General features: G+C 62.5%; 1 protein-coding gene across 2 annotated transcripts in view; it reads left to right on the forward strand.

Annotated features, from left to right (window-relative positions):
• Positions 1 to 600: 600 nt before the first annotated feature.
• The window catches only part of ADGRD1 (adhesion G protein-coupled receptor D1), a 36031-nt gene continuing 19083 nt past the window's right edge, over positions 601 to 17548 (forward strand). The window contains exons 1-14 of one of the 2 annotated variants that reach the window (XM_059677013.1): positions 601 to 791; positions 949 to 985; positions 4582 to 4665; positions 6201 to 6296; positions 8533 to 8655; positions 9139 to 9318; positions 9922 to 10176; positions 11499 to 11560; positions 12131 to 12286; positions 12620 to 12676; positions 13274 to 13391; positions 13722 to 13832; positions 14466 to 14541; positions 15146 to 15287. In XM_059677013.1, coding sequence (XP_059532996.1) covers positions 723 to 791; positions 949 to 985; positions 4582 to 4665; positions 6201 to 6296; positions 8533 to 8655; positions 9139 to 9318; positions 9922 to 10176; positions 11499 to 11560; positions 12131 to 12286; positions 12620 to 12676; positions 13274 to 13391; positions 13722 to 13832; positions 14466 to 14541; positions 15146 to 15287 — 1566 coding nt within the window. In that variant the 5' untranslated portion in view covers positions 601 to 722. The remainder of the gene's footprint in view (positions 792 to 948; positions 986 to 4581; positions 4666 to 6200; positions 6297 to 8532; positions 8656 to 9138; positions 9319 to 9921; positions 10177 to 11498; positions 11561 to 12130; positions 12287 to 12619; positions 12677 to 13273; positions 13392 to 13721; positions 13833 to 14465; positions 14542 to 15145; positions 15288 to 17548) is intronic. The other variant, XM_059677014.1, reaches the window with a different exon arrangement.

Genomic DNA, 17548 nt, shown 5'->3' on the forward strand with positions numbered 1-17548 from the left:
AGACAGCCCCACAGCGTCCGTTCACCCCGAAGGGTTAAGGAAAGAGCGGTGCGGAGGCCTCTGGTGGCGGCCGGTGGGCGGGGCTCGCTCCCTCTGCACCCCTTTCTTGGGGCAGACGCAGTTTGTGTTGTGCCCCGTGCACTTGTTAATATTCACGGCGATCTGGGGGTACAGATCTAAAGGCAGCATCTCCCCCCCGCCCCCCCCCCGCCCCCCGCATCTGCTGCCTCCCGCCCAGCGTCCTGCGGAGCGGACGGAGCTAGGACCCAGGAAGGAGGGGCAGCCGGGATATAAATAGCGGACAGACCAGAACAAAGTTTGAGGAGCAGCCTGACACCACTGCCTCCCTCCACCCCGGGAGCCGCGGACGAGGTCAGACCCGGAGGACCTGGCGGGCGAGCGGGGGACAAAGGTTCCGTGGTCCTCGGTCCCACCGTCGGGGAGGAGGGCCGTCGGCTCAGACCCGGACGGAGGCATGAAGGCTGCGGGCTGAGCCGGCCGAGCGCCTGCCCTCGGCCAACGACGTCTGCTGTCGGAGCGGCTCCTCCGCATCCCCGCCGCCGGCCGCGGTCTCTGCGACGTGCGTCCATCCGTCAGTCCGGAGGATCCCCCGGCGTGCGGGACAGACACGGATCGCTCTCTGCTTTCAAGAACCTGGGACAGCGTCCCTCTGCCCGGGGCGCGGCCGCTGAAGGCCCAGTCCCCACTCATCCTCGGGCGCCATGAGGGAGCCGCCGCGTTCCCCGCCCCGCTGGCCCTCCTGGCTGCTGCTCCTTTGCTGCAGTTTCCAGGTAACGTCCCAGGCGGGCGCTGGGACCCGGGCGCTGGGACCCGGGCGCTGGGACCCGGGCGCTGGGACGGGCGCTGGGACCCGGGCGCTGGGACGGGCGCTGGGACGGGCTGGCTCGCGGGGCGGCCGCGGCTGACGCTGCTGTGTTCTGTGTGCAGGTGCGCCCGGCCCTGTCCAGCTCGCAGGCCCATCCAGGTAAGGAGCTTCCTTCTCGTCCGGTCCCGGCGCTACCTGCTCGCCCTGCCTCGCGGGCGCTGGGGCGCCGTCTGTCTGTCTGTCTGTCTGTGAGGAGGTCGGGGCGGCCCTCCCGGTCGCCGTTCTCTTTGTTGTTGTTGCTGATCCTCACCCGGGGATCTCTCTCCGTGGATTTTCAGGGCGAGTGGAAGAGAGAGGGAGAGACGGAGAGAAACATCTATGGGCTGCCTCCTGCAGGGCCTGGGCCGGGGAGGAGCCTGCAACCCAGGTGCATGCCCTTGACCGGAATCGAACCCGGGACCCTTCGGTCCACAGGCCGACGCTCTTCCCACTGGGCCACACGGGCAGGGCCTGGTCGCCGTTCTCGTCCCCGAGGTCCGACCTCCGAGGCCCGAGCTGCGGCGGGAGAGGCGGGGTCTCCACGCCAGAGCCTCCTGCTCTGGGTCACTCGAAACCTGTGACTCAGGACACGGAGCGTCCTCAGGCCCAGCAGGTCTGTCCGTCTGTCTGTCTGTCTCGCACGACGTGTGTCCAGTGCGGACCCACGTGGGGGACTCAGAGCCTCAGCCCTGCCCTGGGCCCGGGCGCGTGGTGCCTGCAGCCCCGGGAGGTGGCGGAGCAGTGGGAGGAGCCCCAGCCCCCAGGCGGCCCCCCACCCCATCCTTTTTAAAAAAAAACATATTTTTACTGATTTCAGAGAGGAAGGGAGAGGGAGAGAGAGAGGAACATCCATGATGAGAGAGAATCACGGATCGGCTGCCTCCTGCACGCCCCCCACTGGGGATCGAGCCCGCAACCCAGGCCTGTGCCCTGACCGGGAATGGACCCGGGACCCTTCAGTCCACAGGCCGATGTGCTATCCACTGAGCCACACCGGCCAGGGCGCACCGCCCCCCCATCCTTTGCTGTGTGAGTCCTCGGCCTAGATGCTGTTTGACGAGGCTTTCCGGGGCATTGGGGGGACAGGCAAACAGCTTCGCGGGAAGGTGGGGCCACCCATGCAGACGGGGAGGCTCAGGCGCACGGACGGGAGGCCCGCGTGAGCAGCCAGGGTAGGCGTGTGGCCGCGTCCCCCGTTGGCTCCCTGGCCGGCCTGTGTGTGGTGGGAGGAACCCCACACGAGTGTCCCCACACGAGTGTCCCCACACCCTGGGAGGCAGGCCTGCATCTCGGAGCTGCGGGGGCCTGGCGGGCGCCCCCCTCCCCCACCCCGTTACTCCGTGAGCCACCCCACCTGCCACCTCAGGGGCGACTCTCTGACAACCAGGGGCTGTGGGTCCTGCCCCGGGACTGAGCGGGTCTGTGGACGGAGCCCGTGGGCGGGGTGGGCGCGGGACCCGGGGGTGAGTCAGAGCTGCTGGGACTCGTCTCCTGCGGGCGGTGACGCAGGCCGAGCGGGTGTCACGCCCCGACTTATCGGCGTGAGAGGGGTGTGGCCACCCGTCCTTCGTCCTCGAGTTCTACCTCAATCGCTGCTGGGAGGGGGGCAGAGACCGGCCCAGCGTCCGGGCAGAGAGAGGACACGCGGCTGAGACACCCTCCCCGTGTCGCCTCGTGGGGAGGAAGCGACAGAGGACGGGGCGAGGAGGAGGCCTCTGGAGGCGCCAGCTGCTCCGCCCGCAGCAGATGTTCTCGCCTTTCCCGCCTCCTTCTCCCCGAGGAGCTGAGAACCAAGCCAGGCTGTTCGCCCTCGGCCAGAGGAGGAGCCAGAGGTCAGACAAGGCGGCCGGCGACAGGAGGACGGAGACGCGTGTTATATGTACTGGTTAGGCCTCCCAGTAAACTAAGGAGGATAGTTTTTCCATCGATTTATTTTATTTCCTTTTTAGAGAGAGTGTGGGAGGGAAGGGAGCGACCCAGAGAGGGAAACATCGATGAGAGAGAGACCCCTCGGTGGGCTGCCTCCTGCACGACCAGGGCCGGGGAAGAGCCCGCGACCGAGGTCCATGCCCTCGACTGGAATCGAACCCGGGACCCTTCAGTCCGAGGGCCGACGCTCTAGCCACTGAGCCACACCGGCCAGGGCAGCGCCTTTTCACGTATTAAAAAATAATGGGCATTTTATCTTTATCTTTGCTTATGTCCTTTTCCCCACGTCCTTTCGGTGGAAACCTTCTTCACATAGTGGGAGCTTCATTCCTGTTGTGTGTGCGCCACACGGAAACAGCAACCGGTCCGCGGCCGCCCCGTGTGTCACGTGACCGTGGCAACCCCCCGTCCCGTGTGGCTCGGCGCCGACTTTAAAAAATGTCCGTTGTCGAATCTACGCCCGTTTGCCTGCGAAGCGTCTCTGTTTTGTTACATTTAAGCGTCGATCCGTTAGATGTCGCTAGCGGAGAGCGAGGTCTGTGCGTGGCTGATGGTTCTCAGGCCTCGGACCAACGCCGTGTCTCCTCCGATTTGAAATGCGCCCTCAATCGCAATTACTCTCCGCAGGCCCTCGGGGGAGTTTGCGGGCGTTTTCCCACGGCCTGTGCCCTCGGTGCCCGCCCCCGGTCGTCTTTATCGGCCGGCTTTACCCTCATCCTCTCCTGCCCTCGCCAGATTTCCCTCGTTTTTCTTGCTTATTTATTTATTTTTCTTTTTTTTTAAAAAAATAATATATATTTTTAAATTTATTTCAGAGAGAGGAAGGGAGAGGGAGAGAAAGAGAGAGAGAGAAACGTCCATGAGGAGAGAGAATCACGGACCGGCTGCCTCCCGCACGCCCCCCACTGGTGGAGATCCAGCCCACAACCCGGGCCTGTGCCCCGACCGGGATTCGAACCCTGACCCCCCCGGTTCCCAGGCCGACGCTCAGCCGCTGAGCCCCGCCGGCCGGGCCGCGCGTGTTTTCTCTGTTGGACGCGCTCGCACCTGCGCGCTCCCGCCGTGGTGTCCAGCGCAGCCGCTGGAGTCCAGGGAGCCGGCGAGGGCCGCAGAGGCCATCTGCCCGCCTCCGCGCTGCATTCCTTCATTGTTTGTAACGGCTTCTCACTCGCTAAATTCTTTTCTCATTTGTCATGGTTTTCTGTTTTTTTTCTCCGTGTTGGTTATGAGCACACAGCGTCTGAAACTAACGGTCCCATTATCTTCCCTTTCAAAACGTTTATTGCGGGATGAGCACACGGGTCACTAGTTCTCCGCGCTGGGGCCGGGCAGACGTTAGGCCGTCTGATCAGCGTTTAGTCATCGGCCGGTCCTGCACTTCTGGGGAGCGGCCCAGGGAGCCAGCCGGAGGGGGTCAGGGGGGACCTCTGTCGAGTGTGGGACTGGACGGGGCGGCCCCTCCGGCGACGGTCCCCGCGATCACCAGGAAGGTGAGAGAAAAGCAACTGGCCCGGCGGCCTGGCTCAGGGGCTGAGCATCCACCTATGAACCGGGAGGTCAGGGTTCGATTCCCGGTCAGGGCCCAGCCCCGGGTTGCGGGCTCCATCCCCAGTGAGGGGTGTGCAGGAGGCAGCCAGTCCATGATTCTCTCTCCTCTCTGATGTTTCTCTCTCTCCCTCTCCCTTCCTCGCTGACATCCATAAAAATAGGTTAAAAATAATAAAAAGCAAGAGAGGGCATTGAGTGTATCCCCAGTGCAGAGCTGACGCCTTGTCCTTTGTCCCCAGGGTTCAAGGTCTTGCTCACTGCCTCCCACTACTGGCCCCTGGAGCATGTGGACGGCATCCATGAGCTGCAGGAAACGGCTGGAGGTACGCAAGGGCGCCAGGGAGGGCACGGGGCGGGGCGGGGCCGTGGGAGAGACGCGGGGGCAGCAGGTGCGTGGCCGCCGGGACGTGTGGCCGCCCCTACTCGTCGCTCTTGCAAAGCAGCAGACCAGAGAGTAGGGACTTGGGTGCCCGAAGGTCGGAATCGGTTCAGAACATGCCGGCGTACGCTCCCTGGCGGCCGGGAGCCAGACGCTGCGTCTCGAGGGTGAAGCTGTAGGCGGGTCCATCGCCTCGGGACTCGGGACTGGGTCACCTCAGTGCCCGTCACGGGGGGGCCCAGCTGTGACGCACCGAGGGCTGTGCCCACCCGGACGGGCTGGCGTGTTCGCCGCACGGTCTCGCTCCGCAAAGGTGCCCCCGCCTGCCAATCAGCTGGTCCCCGCATCAGAGCACCTCCCCCGTGGAAAGCAAACTGCGACCTCCCGGTTCAAAGGTCGACGTGCACCCCCACCCACCTGCCCCTCCCGGACGCACCCACCTTCAGGGAAAGCGTCTCCTTCTGACTCGATCCGGACCTCTGCCAGGAGACGCCCCGACATTCCTGAGCGCTTTCTTTTCTAATCAGAACTTTTATTCTATTTTTTAAATGTTTTTATTGATTTCAGAGAGGGAGGGAGAGGGAGAGAGAGGAACATCAATGGTGAGAGAGAACCATGGACCGGCTGCCTCCTGCACGGCCCCCACTGGGGATGGAGCCCGCAACCCGGGCCTGGGCCCTGACCGGGAATTGAACCATGAGCTCCGGGTCCTTAGGTCGATGCTCACCACTGAGCCACGCTGGCCGGGCTCAATCAGCCCCTTTCGGTGTTTGGAAAACTCTCATCCATAAAAACCCTTCTTGTGAGAGGACGTCATCCCTCAGACACACACAGTCTGTGACCGTGGCTCCCGACGCCTCCATCCCCATAACGTCTCCGTGTAGACGTTCGCCCCGAGCCACGCGGGCGATGAAGGGCTCCCTGCAGGCCGTGCCGAGCCCGTGGTTTATGGCACCAGGCGGTGCAGGCCCCTTCCCATCGGCTGAGGAAACCCTGCAGAGCGAGCCGGGACAGCCCGGCTGTGGGGGGAAACCTCCGTGGACAGGCAGCGTTGGTCTCCGTGGCTGGCTCCTCTGTCGTGTGTGCACGTGTCTTCATATCATGTCCCTGTCTCCACGCCGTGTCTCTGTCCCACCCGTCCTGTGCCATCATCACCGTCCATCCTCCAGTGGCGAGCTCAAGGTCATCTCTCTCAACGGGATGTCCAGGTGGGCGTGGAGCCCGCTCACTGGGCCAGTGTGTGGCCAGGTTCCGTGGCCTCATCCGTGGCCTCGTCCTGTGGCCTCACCTGTGGCCACGGCGCTCCGGGGCCCGTCGTGAGCCGTCCTGCGGCTACACAGCAAGGGGGGGTGGTCCGAGAGGGCTCCCGCGGCGAGGGGAGCACCCTGCCCGGACGGGGAGCCGCTGAGAGATGTGCCCGTGGCTCTGTGTTGCGTGTCACTCATCTGTTGTGCTTTCTTCCTTTTGTTGCCCACCCAGCATGGCGAGCCCGCAACCTCACCGTGCCCCCTTCCCATAACGCTACCTTTGTGCCCACCAATGACTCTGCCTACTCCAATGCCTCTGCGACCATAGGTGAGCACGCGCCCCGTCCGCCCGCCGCGGGCGCCCCCGGGTGTGCGGTTCCATGTGAATTCTCTGTCACAGCGAGCGGGCGGGCACGCCGACGCCCAGGAAAGGAGGAGACCCGGGGTTTCTGTGGGTTTTTTCAATATGTTTTTATGGATTTCCGAGCGGAAGGGAGAGGGAGAAGAAAGAGAAACATCCGTGATGAGAGAGCATCGTGGACCGGCTGCCTCCTGCACGCCCCCCACTGGGGATGGGCTCGCGACCCGGGCCTGTGCCCTGACGGGAATCGAGCCCCCGTGACCCCCTGGTTCACAGGCCGAGGCTGAACCCCCGAGCCACACCCGCCCGGCAGGGCCAGGCTCTTCCGAACCGTCTGCTCCTTTCCAGCACAGAACAGACCCAGGACGGAGGCTCTAAAAATAGAGACTGTTTGGATTCTTCTCGGGCTTGTGCTCTTGGGGGGAGGATGTTAAAAGCCCCGTAAAACACGCGGCCTCTCGCCAACATTAAACATCGCTTTTCTTCGCTGGATTCTTTGTTAAATCGTTAGACGCTGTGTTATGCAGCGCACACCCGCCCGTGTCACGGGGAAACGGTTATCTTATCTGTTACTGGAATTTTTTAAATCATTAGAAACCGTGTTATAAAACACACGCCCGCTGCTGTCAGGGAGAAACGATCTTCTCTAATAACTCCCACGCTCCACGCGTCCCTACGCGGCGCAGAGCGAGGGGGTGACGGCCAATCTGCTGGACGTCGGCCCCATAACCTGGGGCCGCACTCTGATCTCCCCGCCTTTTTTTTCTTTTTTTTTAAGAAAAGACTTGCGGTCTTTTTCCCCTCCTTTTTATTGATTTCAGAGAGGAAGGGAGAGGGAGAGATAGAAACATCACTGATGAGAGAGAGTCGTGCATGCCTCCTGCACACCCCACAGTGGGGATCGAGCCCACAACCCAGGCAGGTGCCCTGACCGGGAATCGAACCCGGGACCCTTCCGTCCACAGGCCAGCGCTCCACCCTGAGCCACCCCAGCCGGGGCTGATCTCTTTTTATCGCGTGACCATTGCTCGCCCAGCTGGGAGGTGTTTGGCTTCCAGCATCAACCTGGCCCCCGGCCAGTCCGGCTGAGGGCTTCCCGCAGCCGCATTCGGCGACCCCTCAGGCACATGGCCGAGCGCAGGGGAGGTGTCAAGGCGACTTTGACCCCGTGAATTGCAAAGGCCTGATTGCTCCGGCTTTTACAGCCCTCGCTTATCGACTCTGTCAGCCAGCGGTGCGCAACCTTCTCCATGGGCTAATTATGAAAATTCTGCAAAACACCCCTAAATAGATTTTTTTGCGGATCTGAATATATATATATATATATATATATAGATTCATTCACACCAGACGGCTATTGTTGTGTTAGCCGTTTTCATTGTTTTTTGTTTTGTGTGTGTGTGTGTTTTAAAATATATTTTCATTGATTTCAGAGAGGAAGGGAGAAGGAGAGAGAGAGAAACATCCATGATAAGAGAATCATGGATTGGCTGCCTCCTGCACAGCCCCTACTGGGGATCGAGCCTGTAACTGGGGCCTGTGCCCTGACCCAGAATGGAACTGTGACCTCCTGGTTCACAGGTTGACACTCAACCACTGAGCCACGCCGGCCGGGCAATGGATATTAATTTATTATTTACTATTCACATCAGCTTATAGACCATTGATAATTTAATGATTAATGCCGAAATATGCATTAAGGCTGATACGAATATCCCATAGCAGTACGTACTAGTAGAGACATCTAGTCTAGATATATAAAAGCCTAAACAACTATTCAACCAGTAGCTATGACACACACTGACCACCAGGGGGCAGGCGCTCAATGCACAGGCTTGGAAACATGGAACAGACTGATGAATCTCAGAGGGAAGGGGGGAGGGGGGAGGGCGGGAAGAGATTAACCAAAGATCCTACATGCAAACTAGAGGCCCGGTGCGTGGATTCGTGCACCAGTGGGGTCCCTTGGCCTGCCTGCGGGGATGGGGCCGAAGCCGGCAGTCCAACATCCCCCGAGGGGTCCCGGATTGCGAGAGGGCGCAGGCCAGGCCGAGGGACCCCACGGGTGCACGAATCCGTGCACCAGGCCTCCAGTTCCCTTATAAACATGAACGGCACCTAGTGTGTTGGTGGGCTGCCAGTGGGAAGCGCCCCTGGGCTCCCGGCCTCAGGAGCCGCTGACAGCCCATGCCCTTCTCCCCAGACCTCGTGGAGGGCAAGGCAGGCAAGGGCATCTACCTCCGGGAGCAGAAGGGCGTCACACTGCTCCTCTACGGGCGCTACAAGGCCTCCTGCGTCAGCAACCCTGCCCAGTGCGGCCCCGAAGGTCAGTGGCCGTATTTGTGTTTTTTTTTATATATTTGTACTGATTTCAGAGAGGAAGGGGGAGGGAGAGAAACATCGATGATGAGAACATCGTGGATCGGCCGCCTCCTGCACGCCCCCCGCTGGGGATCGAGCCCACAGCCCGGGCCTGTGCCCTGACGGGGAATCCAACCCGGGACCCTTCCGTCCGCAGGCCGGCGCTCTATCCACTGAGCCACACCGGCCAGGGCTGGATGGATATTTAAATGGAAGCAGCCTGGGGTTCAGAGCAGCTTCTGTGGGTGAAACGGACTCGGCGACAAGCCAGCGGGGGCCCGTGGCCTCGGTCTCTCCATCTGTGAAATGGGTTTGCTGGGACAGTCAGGAGGAGAGAAGTCGTTGGAAACTCCTGGGGGAGCACCCGGTGCTCGGTGAGCCCTCGGGGAACATCGCTGTTGCTTCTGTCTGTGGAAGGAGGTTAAGGCCCCGCCTCTGCCTTCGCCAGGGGTCACCTTTTCTTTCTTCTGGAAGACACACGGGGAGCAGTCCCGGCCCAGGCCCTCGGCCTACGCGGGGCAGGTCGTCTCCGACGGGTTCAAGGTCTGCTCCAGCCGCGGCCGGGGCTCCGTGGAGCTGTACACGCGGGACAACTCCAGGACGTGGGAGGCCACCTTCAGCCCGCCAGGTGAGGGCGCCGTCGCCCGGGGGCCCGGGGAGACCTTCCCCACGACAGGAGCCGAGGAGCCTGGCAGGGAACCCCTTCCCTAGAGGGTTGCTGGGAAGACCTCAGAGGGAGGGCAGCCTGGGGCGGGGGGGCGGGGGGGGTGGGAGGGGCGCGTGTGGAGAGACCCACATGTTCTCTCTGTGGACTCCCACTTTCTTTTTTAAAATATGTTTTTATTGATGTCAGAGAGGAAGGGAGAGGGAGAGAGAGAAACATCAGTGATGAGAGAGAGTCATGGACCGGCTGCCTCCTGCACGCCCCCCACTGGGGACGGAGCCCACAACCTGGGCTGTGCCCTGACCGGGAATCGAACCGTGACCTCCTGGTTTATAGGTCGACGCTCACCACTGAGCCACGCCGGCCGGGCAAATATTTCACTTTAATTTGAAGTAGAACAGGGTCTCTCTGAACTGCGTCCGGGGCTTGGGCAGTGGGTCAGAGCGACACGAGGACGTGCCCCAGGGGACGGGGACCCACCGTGTGGGAAAGGGGCTGCGCCTACGACCGGAGGAGGCTGGGCGCTGCTCCCCGCGCTCAGCCCCGCCCTCCGCCCTCCGCCCGCAGGGCCCCACTGGACCCACGTCCTGTTCACCTGGAAGCCGGAGGACGGCCTGAAGGTCTACGTCAACGGCTCCCTGAGCACCTGGGACCCCAGCGGGAAGGCATCTCCCGCCTACGGCGAGCCCAGCGCCAACCTGGTCATCAGCTCCGAGCAGGACCAGCCCCGGGGCTACGAGGTCGGAGCTTTCGACGAGTTCATTGTCTGGGAGCGGGCGCTGAGCCCTGAGGAGGTGGCCATGTACTTCACCGCTGCCGTGGGTCAGTGCGGGGGGGGGGGGGCATGGCTGGTGGGGGGGCCTGAGTTTCCACCCCTCCCCAGCGCGCCTCTTCTCCCCACCCTAACCCTGACCCTAACCCTGACCCTAACCCCTAACCCCTAACTCTAACACTAACACTAACCCTGACCCTAACCCTAGCCCTAACCCTGACCCTGACCCTAACCCTAACCCTAACCCTGACCCTGACCCTGACCCTGACCCTAACCCTGACCCTAACCCTGACCCTAACCCTGACCCTAACCCCTAACTCTAACCCTAACACTAACCCTGACCCTAACCCTGACCCTAACCCCTAACCCCTAACTCTAACACTAACCCTAACCCTAACCCTGACCCTGACCCTGACCCTGACCCTGACCCTAACCCTGACCCTAACCCTGACCCTAACCCCTAACCCCTAACTCTAACACTAACACTAACCCTGACCCTAACCCTGACCCTAACCCCTAACCCCTAACTCTAACACTAACCCTAACCCTAACCCTGAACCTGACCCTGACCCTGACCCTGACCCTAACCCTGACCCTAACCCTGACCCTAACCCTGACCCTAACCCCTAACCCCTAACTCTAACACTAACACTAACCCTGACCCTAACCCTAACCCTAGTCCTAACCCTGACCCTGACCCTAACCCTAACCCTGACCCCTGACCCTGACCCTATTTAAAATTACCCAAATGGAGTCCTGACTATAAAGCATAACAGAACCGTTGGGGAGGACGGGGCCCCCCACTTTCTGGGGCCCCCCTGCCTCCGTCTGGGAGGGAAGGTGCTCGTCCCTGTCCCTGGGATCAGCATCTAACTTGTCCGGACGCGAGTGAAGTCTCCTTCTAGTGGTTATTTATTTATTTATTAAATATCTTTCTATGGATCTCAGAGAAGGGAGAGGGAGAGAGAGAAGCATCAACGATGAGAGAGAATCACGGATCGGCTGCCGCCTGCTCGCCCCCCACTGGGGATCGAGCCCACAGTCCGGGCCTGTGCCCTGCTGGGGAATCGAACCCGGGACCCTTCAGTCCGCAGGCCGACGCTCTACCCACTGGGCCACACCGGCCGGGCTGTTCCTTACCTGAGCGTGTGAACAGCTTGTGTAAAATCCCCTCCACACGGCGATTTGCAGGGCGGGTGCGGGACCCAGAGACGTGTACAGACCCCGCCCCCACCCCCCATCCCCCCCGCAGCTCATCTGCCAGCCCCCTCCCCCCCCCCGCAATCCCTCCCCCCTCAGAGCCTACCTCGCCGCGGGCCCAGCCTGGCGCCGAGGTGCCGTGTGGTCCTCACGTCCTCCCCGTGTTCCCCAGGGAAGCACGTCTGGCTGTCCACAGCCCCGAGCCTCCCCGCGACGCCCCCGGCCAGCAGCCTGGTGAGCAGACGGCACACGCCCCTCCTGTTGGGGCCGCGCGGGGTCTGGGGGGACGCAGCAGGTGGGGGGGCTGCGCAGGGTCTGGGGGGACGCAGCAGGTGGGGGGGACGCCGACGTGGGCTGAGCTGGGCCGAGATCACGGGGAGAAAGCTCTGCTGGTGCGGCTGCCGCCTCCAGGCCGAGGACTCGAGAGGCAGGACGGCCCGGGGCGGGGGGGGGGGGGGGGAGGGGGGGCGTGGCTGGGGGGGAGAGGGGGGGCGCCGGGAGCTTGTGGGGAGGCCGCGGCCTCAGACCCGGCTTCCCCCGAACCCCCGTTAGAGGACAGGGTCCATTCACACCAAAACCGTCCCGTCTGGCATTTTTAAAAATATATATTTTTGTTGGTTTCAGAGAGGAAGGGAGAGGGAGAGAGACGTCAACGATGAGAGAGAATCGTGGATCGGCTGCCTCCTGCCCGCCCCCCGCTGGTGGGGACTGAACCCACAGCTGCCGGGAATCGAACCCTGACCTCCCCGGTTCCCGGGTGGACGCCTGACCGCTGAGCCGGCCGGGCTGGCTTCTCTTTCTCAGGTGCCCACCGGTGCCTACCAGCCCATCATCACCGGCCTGGAGGAGGAGAGGGGGCGCGTCCAGAGCCCGGGCGCTGCCCTGAGTTCCCTCCAGAACCTGTCGCTCAGCCTGCCCGCCAAGTCCCTGTCGGCGGAAACCGCACGGAACCTGACGGAGGTGAGGCCTGGCCTCCGGGGCCCAGGGAGATGGGGAGACGGGGGAGAGGGGGGGAGGGGAGAGGGGAAGTTGGGGGGAGAGGGGGGACGGATGGGAGACGGGGCGGCTGCCAGGGCGCGGGGGACACCGGGGCTTGGTCCGGCCGACACAGAGCTCAGCGCACGGAGCTCTGACAGTAAAGCCGGGGCCTCAGCGTGTCCCCAGCAGCCAGGCGGAGCGGGAGCCGCGTTCGGGGGGGGGGCCGGGCCGTGGACGTCATCGCCCCAACGCTGCCGCCGGCCCCCTGGCGTCTGGCTGGAGGCCGCGAGCTGAGCGGGTCCTTCTGTCCCTCAGACGTTCCTGAAGGCGGTGGGGGAGGTGCTGCTGCCCAGCTCGACGGCCGTGTCGGAGGTGAGAGCGCCGCCCGGGGGCCTCTGTCCCCCCCCAAAGACGGCCCCACGCGCGTCCATCAGGACGATGCCTCGCCCTGGCCGGGTGGCTCAGTGGGTGGAGCATCGGCCTGCGGACCGCAGGGTCCCGGGTTCGAGTGCGGTCCAGGGGCACGGACCTCGGCTGCAGGCTCCATCTTGGGTGCTGGCCGGGGGCAGGCGGGAGGCGGCCCATCGATGTGCCTCTGGCCGCGGCGTCTCTGTCGCTCCCTCTCCCTCCCGCTCTCTCTGAAAATCAATGGGAAACGCATTTCCTCGGTGAGGATTCAAAACAAAAAAATAAGAAGAAAAAGGCCCAGCCCCAGGTTCATGGTTTCCGGGGGACGTCGCCTGGCGCGCCCCACTCCACCCCCCACCTCAGGCAGCCGTGACGCTCGGCCCCAGCACACGGGCCACCATGGACCTCAGGCCCGGCCGGCTCTAGTGTCTCCTCCCTCGGACCCATGTCCGCGGAGCACGCGTGTGAGCTTGGTCTGGGGCGTCTGGGGCGTCTGGGGCGTCTGGGGTGTCTGGGGCGTCGGTCCCGAGATTCTGAGCGAGCTCCCCGTGTCGTTGCCAGGACAACGCCGTGGTGCTGGGCCTGATCGAGACCGTGGACGTGGTCATGAGCCACATCTCCTCCAACCTGCAGGCCAGCGAACCGCAGGTCGCCATCGTGGGCTCCTCCTCCGTGGCAGGTGCCTGGGGGTGGCTGTGGGGACGGGCGGTGGGGCAGGTGGTGGGGAAGGTGGGGGGGCGGGACGGGCGGGACGGGCGGGCGGAGATGCGGGAGGAGTGGCCTCAGACCCAGAGTGCCCCACGCGTGGCGGGATGGACACCTGAGCCACGTGACTGTGGTTCCTTCCCTGAGACTCCAGGGTGTCAGGTCCTTGCTTTTAACAGGGATTGCACCCCCAGAGCGCGTTCTGTTACAAAACGCCAGAGCAGGTGGGTCCCCCCGGCCCTGCCCGCAGAGGCGCTGACCGCACCCCCCCCCCCCGTCCCCCGCACCCCCTCCCTCCCCGCAGAGTTCTCCGTGGCCAAGCTCCTGCCCAGGGCCCTGAACTCCTCCCACTACCGCTTCCCGGCCCAGGGCCACAACTACATCGAGATCCCCCAGGAGGCCTTCCGCAGCCACGGTGGGTGCCTGGGGCCCCTGGGGGCGGGGGGGGGGCACCGTGGTCTCCCCTGGGAGCCGCTCTGTCCTGGGAGCTCGAGGTGCACCCTGGGAAGTTCCCGGAAGGCTCCCTCATTACCTGACTGCAAGTCCACGCCTCCAGCCTGGGACCCCTGAAGTGTTCACGTCTCAGCAAACCCCCCCCCCCAAGAGCTCAGGAGGCCCCCTGAGCAGCCCCCAGCGAGCGGAGGGAATGGGTGGAAAGCAGGACGCCGTTCCCGGGGAGCCCTGGGAGGGAGGCGGGCCCGGCCGCCGCAGGGAGGACAGCGGGTGATGGCCCGGGTGCCGTCGGTGTGCAGGCGGCAAACGCTGCCCACCCCCCAGGGCGGCGGCTGGTGACGCCTGCGCGGCCCTCGGGGCATCCTGGCCTCTGGCCTCCGGGGCCCCAGCGTCCCCAGGTCTGGCCGCGGCTCAGGAGCAGCGGGGAGGCAGGGACAGTGGGAGGGTTAGAACCCAGGAGGGCCCCTCGCTCTCTCCTCCCCTGGCTCTCAGGCGAGGGTCTGCCTGTCGGGCGAGGGGGCCTGGCGGGGGCTGCGTGTTCCTCCTGCTCGCTCGCCCGGATGCTGACGGGGCCGCGGCCTCTGCCCTCCTGCAGCCTGGACCACCATCGTGGGGCTGCTCTACCACACGATGCACCGCTACCTGAGCAACATCCGGCCGGACCGCACGCGGTGAGCGTCTGGGCCATACGGCCAGAGGCAGCGTGTGTGCGTGTGTGTGTGTGTGTGCGCGTGTGTGTGCATGTGAGTGTGTGCGTGTGTGTGTGTGTCTGTGTCCTCCTGTGGGTCAGGGGCGCTGGTGCCGATCTCACTGTGAGCACGTAGTTTTAGTTAACTGGATTATTTTTTTAAAAAAATACTTTTATTGATGTCAGAGAGGAAGGGAGAGGGAGAGAGAAACATCAGTGATGAGAGAGAATCACGGATCGACTGCCTCCTGCATGCCCCCCACTGGGGATCGAGCCTGCAACCTGGGCCTGTGCCCTGACCGGGAATAGAACCGTGACCTCCTGGCTCACAGAGCAACGCTCAACCACTGAGCTGTGCCGGCTGAACAAGGGAACAGGTTTTGACCGACGCAATTCAAGCTGCAGGATTCAAACACTGAGCGTAGGACTCGCCCCCGGGTGCCAGCGCCCATGGGGCCCAGGAGGGAGACGCGGGCACGGAAGGTGGGAAATCCAACATCATCCCCACGAAGCCCCCGGCTCCCACACGCCTGGCTTCGTGCTGCGCCCCGGCCCCGCCCGGTCCTGATCTTTCCTGTCCTGCCCAGGATCGCCGAGGCGGCGGCTTACAGGAGCTGCCTGCTGTCGGCCGCCAGCTACCTCATCTCCCTGGAGGTGGTGCCGCCGCCCACACTCTCCCAGAACCTGTCGGGCTCCCCGCTGACCACCATCCGGCTCAGGCACAAGTTGGTGAGTTGAGGCGGATCCGCCCTCGTTTCTGTCCTTTGCTTGGGTTCCAGGCGTGGTTGTGTAGAGCAGGGGTGGGGGCATCCGGCCCGCGGGCCGCATGAGGCCCCAGAAATCATCGGGTCTGGGCCTGCCAAGGCATTAGGGGCGAGTTCATTAACCGTTTGACCACAGATCGCAGGCCAGTGGTTAAGTTGATGATTTTTGGCGAGGCGTGCTGATGCTTCTTTGTTGTTGTTGTTGAGTCGTGGTATTGGTTTTTGCTGAGTCGTGCTGATGATTTTTTATATTTTTTTTTTGCTGAGTCATCGATCGGCCTCCCCACACTGGGGACTGAGCCCACAACCTGGGGCCTGTGCCCTGACCTGGAATCGAACCATGACCTCTTGGTCGATGCTCAACCACTGAGCTACGCAGGCCGGGCTGGCGCTGGGATTTCGTAACGTGGCCGTGAGACACTGCAGGTCTGCAATCTAGCGTGTGCGGCCACAGGGAAAGGCTGGGGGGGGTCGAGCTGTGTTTGAGGTTGAAGTGGCCCTAGTGGGGAGGGCGGAGGGGCCACCGAACCAGAGCCACGGACACATTCTGGAACCGACTCGCACCGAGTCTGAAAGGTGTGGGCGAGGTCCGAGGGGGCTCGGTGGCCAGGCTGGTGGCGTGAGCGTGGGAGCCTGCGTTGGCGTGGGGCCCGGTGGCCCCGCGGCCCGAGTGTGTGCACAGCTCTCGGAGATTCTGCAGCTCCTGGCGCTGGGGGAAGCCATCGCTCTGGGCTGTAAATTATACCTCCGGACGTGTGGTTGGCAGCTAATCCGCATTTGCTTTTAACCTTGTCAACCAAAATAAATCTGTGGGTGGAATCTAGCCAGTACGGCCGCCCGGGTCCAGCCTCTCTCTATACACTTATTGTTTTGGCTTTTTATGTGAAATGGTTTTGAACTTGAACATCACCAAACAGGACAGAGTTCCCAAACACCGTCTGCCCATCGTACCCTCACATTAATTCCGTTTCTCAGTTACAGTCTACATTCAATATCACCTTATACTGCCTTCAGGTGTACAGCTCAGCAGTTAGACACTCCGGTGCTTGGCACGGTGGTCGAGCACCGGTCTGTACACAGGAGAGAACGGGGAGTCAGGTCCCCACCCATGACCGCTCCGTGACCGTGTGTGTGTGTGTGTGTGTGTGTGTGTGTGTGTTTAATTCACGTCTGGACACACGGCATTCACGCTGTCGACACCAATAACACAGAACTCGCCTCGTAGGTTAAAATCTCGCTGCGCTTGTCACGATCCCGCCAGGGGCAGAGCCTGAATTAGCCGTGCGGAGTCGGGACGTGCAGACGAGTTGGGGACAGGAGCCCAGGGCTCTGCTCGGCCGTGTGGCCTGGGCCGGGGCTGCAGGGCGGTGGAGGGAATGGCTTTCTAAGGCCCGAAAGCCAAGGGGCCTCACGTGAGGCAGGCGAGGCCGCGTCAGAGGAAAACCGCGCTTCTCGGAAGCGGAACTTGTTAAGGGCGTCCAGCCTGTGGGCGCGAGGAGCTGGGAGCCTCTCCTTCGGGGAGGATCTGGGCAGGTCGGGGGCATCGTCTCCGCGGTCCTGGATGCTATTTTTTTATATGAACCCGCCCGCCGTATGCACTAGCCCTGCTCCTTCCGATGACCACCTGTTCCCATCGACCGCGCACACGCTTTCTGAGCGGCACTGCAACATGTATGAAGACGTGGGAAACTGGGTCTCTGAATGGTTTCCCTCAGAACAAGAAAAGTTCTATGGGGACGGTCTCCACCAATCACCTGAAAGATGGGGAATGTGTAGCCAGCGATGGCCATTACTCTGAATAAAGCACTTTTGATGTTTCTCTTGAAATTATCATGTTTTCTTTGATGACAAAATCCGCACTTTCAACCGGTACCCGCACTTCTAACTGGTATGCGGATTAGTTTTAACGGATTAAAAGTGTGGATTTTGTCATCAAAGAAAACACGATAATTTCAAGAGAAACATCAGAAGTGCTTTATTCCAAGTCATGTCCATCGCTGGCTACACATCCCCCATCTTTCAGGTGATTGGTGGAGACCGTCCCCATAGAACTTTCCTTGTTTTGAGGCCGACCATTCAGAGACCCAGTTTCCCACGTCTTCATACGTGTTGAAGTGCCGCTCAGATAGCGCGTGTGCCGTCGATGGGAACAGGTGGTCATTGGAAGGAGCAGGGCTGGTGCATACGGCGGGCGGGCTAATACTTCCCAGGCAGGTTCTTTTCACG

This window comes from Myotis daubentonii, chromosome 19, assembly GCF_963259705.1.
Source record: "Myotis daubentonii chromosome 19, mMyoDau2.1, whole genome shotgun sequence".
NCBI lineage: Eukaryota > Metazoa > Chordata > Mammalia > Chiroptera > Vespertilionidae > Myotis > Myotis daubentonii.